At 46.1% G+C, this 3,615-nt stretch overlaps 1 protein-coding gene across 1 annotated transcript in view; it reads left to right on the top strand.

The window, feature by feature from the left end:
* Positions 1-2,588: 2,588 nt before the first annotated feature.
* The window catches only part of SYT10 (synaptotagmin 10), a 38,528-nt gene continuing 37,501 nt past the window's right edge, over positions 2,589-3,615 (top strand). Inside the window, exon 1 of the mRNA XM_015815680.1 lies at positions 2,589-2,739. Coding sequence (XP_015671166.1) covers positions 2,589-2,739 — 151 coding nt within the window. The remainder of the gene's footprint in view (positions 2,740-3,615) is intronic.

Here is a 3,615-nt window from a genome sequence, read left to right as displayed (position 1 = left end):
AGCCCTAGAAAGGAGGCAATGGAAAACCCCTTCCAAAATCTTTCCAAGAAAACTGCGAGGAATTGCCCAAGCAGTTGCTAAATTTCAAAAATGATTGAAAGGCATATGTGTGTTCATAGTCCATCATTGCCTGAACTCATACATTATATCTGGCCATAACATATAACTTGTTAGGTTTAGCATGGCTTTCCATCTCCTAGATTCTCCTCAGATGAGTGAACTTCAATGTCAAGCATTCTCAACAATTGTGACTATGGAACTCTGAACACTGAAGCCCACCTATCTGAATGACACCCGGGTTGGAGAAGACAAGTATCCATGGTGCCTTTCAAATCATGATTTAATTGTAATGTTAGCCCAGGCAACTGAGACTTGTTCAAAAAATAATGAAACCATGGGTTAAATGGCATTAATTCATAGGACAGTGTGGGCCCAGCCATGGTTTGAAACATGATTTAAGGTGACTAAATCACTGAATGAAGTTGGAGATCTTTCAGTGAAAGAAAATACATGTTTATACAACTGATAAATCACAGTGCAACTTGGAAAGTCTATTTTCGTAGCAAGTGTGAAATTTAATATAAGAAGTAGGAGCCAACAATAAGGCAGAGGAGTATTACATGTATGTCCTGCTCATAGGTATATGACTAGGAGAAAAAGTTGCTGAATTTTACTGCCTCCTAGACATTCAGCTGTGGTTTTCTTAATCAAGTTGTTCAATAAGCCACAGTGGCAGAATTCATACTTAAACCACCCAAAGATCATACCTGTGATTATGAAAATGCATATTCTTTCCCTTAGAGATATTTAAAACTTCACACATTTAGCCCAAACAATCACAAACACAACTTGGGGGCTTTGCTCTGATAGTGCTCTTATAATTTCAAACAGTTGTAATCTGTTCAATCACTTCACAAGAAGAATAAGCTTGTGAACTACAGTATCCATATTCATCTAGTCTTCTCTAACAATGTCTCTGAGATATGTGAATTTCAGTTCCCATCATCCCATCCAGGACAGCTTTTTAAAAAAGGACTGTCTTTTGAGAATAACAGCTATATATACAAAGTGATTTTATCCATCCTGAATATCCTTATAAAGTCCTACCAAATCAAGGTTAGCTTGCATGATGCCCTTCAGAGACTTTGAATTAAAGTACCGTTAATTACAAAGGACTCTGGAGATTGTGTATTTAATGGCATTTCAGATTGTTTAGTTTTGTAGTTTATATCTTTATTCAACAGTTCCAGTATTATGGCAGAGGGGGGGGAACCAGTCAGGTATCATAATATATATTAAAGAAAGCTGACTAGCATTGATGATGTTACCTAATCTGGGTAATAAAACGTCTGCAAGAAAACAAGCAAGGACCCCTTGTGTCAACCCTGAGCTACAAATATTCTCCTTTATTTAAAACAAAAAGCCTCTTCAATCAGCTCTGGTTAAATCTCAGTCAGTATCTGACTCCAAATGAGTAGCTGAATAAATAAATAAACCCATAGATTTAGCTGCATCATCTAACCAGGCAAACTCTCCCAAACCGTTGACTCTTTTTCAAAATGGAAATGTGCAATAAAAATACAACAAGGGAAAGAATAAACAGTGTCTTCAAACCACTGACTTTCGCTTCACTGGGGGATTAGAGGCAGCAAGGAAGAAAAACATCTGTTGAATATCTCTCTCTCTCTCTCTCTCTCTCTCTCTCTCTCTCTCTCTCTCTCTCTCTCTCTCTCTCTCTCTCTCTCTCTCCCTCTCCCACGCAGTTACATATAAGTTGCTGCCTTTCTGCCAGCCCCTCCGCAATTCCCCACTGCCCGTGTCCACCAGGGCGCCATGAGTTGCATCTCAAGCTTTCCAGAGCCGGGGCGTCTCGGGAGGCTAAGCTGGACCACCCGCTCGCCTTCACCGCGATGGGGTTTATCCCCCCCCCCTCGCTCGCCCAGCATTATTGCATGGCTCCTCCTTCGCCGGTTCTCCATCTCCCCAAGCGCGAGCGGATCCCGTTCGACGGGCTTCCCAGGACCCGGCGCCGCGCTCATCACCTGCACTCCTCCCAAGCACCCGCGCTCTGCTGCCATTGGACCAACTGCCTACCGAGGCCCTCAAGGCACAAAAGGCGTTGCTAAGTGCCGTGAGATTATTTTTTTTCCCCGTGGCTTTTTTTTCTTTTTCTTTTTTTTTTTTTTTTTTTAAGCCTTCCGCTCCAATTAGGCGTCCTTGTTCTTCGGAGGTGAATCTCGACTCACTTTGCAACGTGCGGATCGGACTGTTCTCTCCTCCGCTGCTAAGCACATCTCTCTCTCTCTGCTCCTCGTCCCTCCTCCTCCTCCTCCTCCTCCTCCCGCTCCTTTCGCACTGATGACTTGAAAAGCTGGGAACTCTCCGGGTTTCGGGAGCTGGGGTGGGGTAGGGGGGAGGTTAGATGCCTCTTTGCAGTCATGCCGCGGGTGACCACCATCCAAGAGCAAGAAGGTGGAGGGTAAGCCGCCCTTTGTCCGGCAGGAGAACCATGGCTCAGATCGAGAGGAGAAAAGAGAAGGCTTAAAAAGAGAGAGAGAGAGAGGGAGAGTGGAAGAGGACTCAAGAAGATGAGTTTCCCCAAGGAAGATGGGGTGAGCGGCTTGTGCCACAAAGCTCTGCAGATCATCTCCGAGCTGTGCCTGGGAGGCCAAGTGGAACTGGAGAAATGTTCGGGCATTTTTCCTCTGGAGACCTCCAGCCAAGGTATAAGCCGCACAGGTAGAGTAAGTAGGCAGCTCGCTCGCTCGCTTGTCCCGGCTTCTTCTTCTTCTTCTTCTTCCTTCCCCGCCGCTCGCGTCTCCTCTCGTCCGCCTTCTGGGCGAGCGCTGCGCGGTTGGCTGACAAAAGGCAGGAGGACTCGCGGAGAGGCGTGGGGGTGGGGGGGAGAGAGAGAGCCAAGTTTCCCTCGACTAATGGCATCGGGGTTGTGTGGGCGTTGGGAAAGTTGAAGTTTTCCCCTCTTCCTGCCTTCTTCTCCTCCTTGGAGAGGAAAGGCCAAAGGCGAGCGCTTCGCCCGGACTTGGATAACGGGGCAGGGACCGGGAAATCCCGGATTCAACCCGAAGCGTGTGGGCAGGCGAGAGGGCTTCACTTCCCAAGTCACCCGAGAGTCAGGGAAAAGACGCGATCGACTCGGAATCTCTAATGATTGCGGGGAGAAACAAAAGGGGAAAGACTTGGTGAAGTTTGGGGGCTGCGGACGTTATGCTCCTTTTTCTTATATTCTCGACTTAGTCGATTTCTGGTGTCTTCGACCGTCTTAGGAAGCACCTTTTATGTGTCCGGAAACACATAAGTTAAACTTGCGCCTTCTGCCTTACATTTTCTCCCCTCCCCTCCCCTCCCTGCTTTGCCTCTTGCTAACCAGCTCTAAAAGGAATTACTGCCACGGGTTTGTGTGTTTACACAAACGACGTCTTTTTGTGGTAATCTTTCCCCCTGGGTTTCAAATAATTGAGGATCAAAGGGGGGAACAGCCTGCTTTTATTGCAAAAGGGGAGAGACTGTTTTTAAATAAAACTTCTGATGTCACATTTATTGTTGTTGTTGTTATTATTATTATTATTATTGAAAGCTGTATAGGAACACCCCAAC

Source organism: Protobothrops mucrosquamatus, unplaced genomic scaffold, assembly GCF_001527695.2.
Source record: "Protobothrops mucrosquamatus isolate PMUCROS unplaced genomic scaffold, P.Mucros_1.0 scaffold363, whole genome shotgun sequence".
Lineage (NCBI taxonomy): Eukaryota > Metazoa > Chordata > Lepidosauria > Squamata > Viperidae > Protobothrops > Protobothrops mucrosquamatus.
This window is presented reverse-complemented; position numbering and strand designations above follow the sequence as displayed.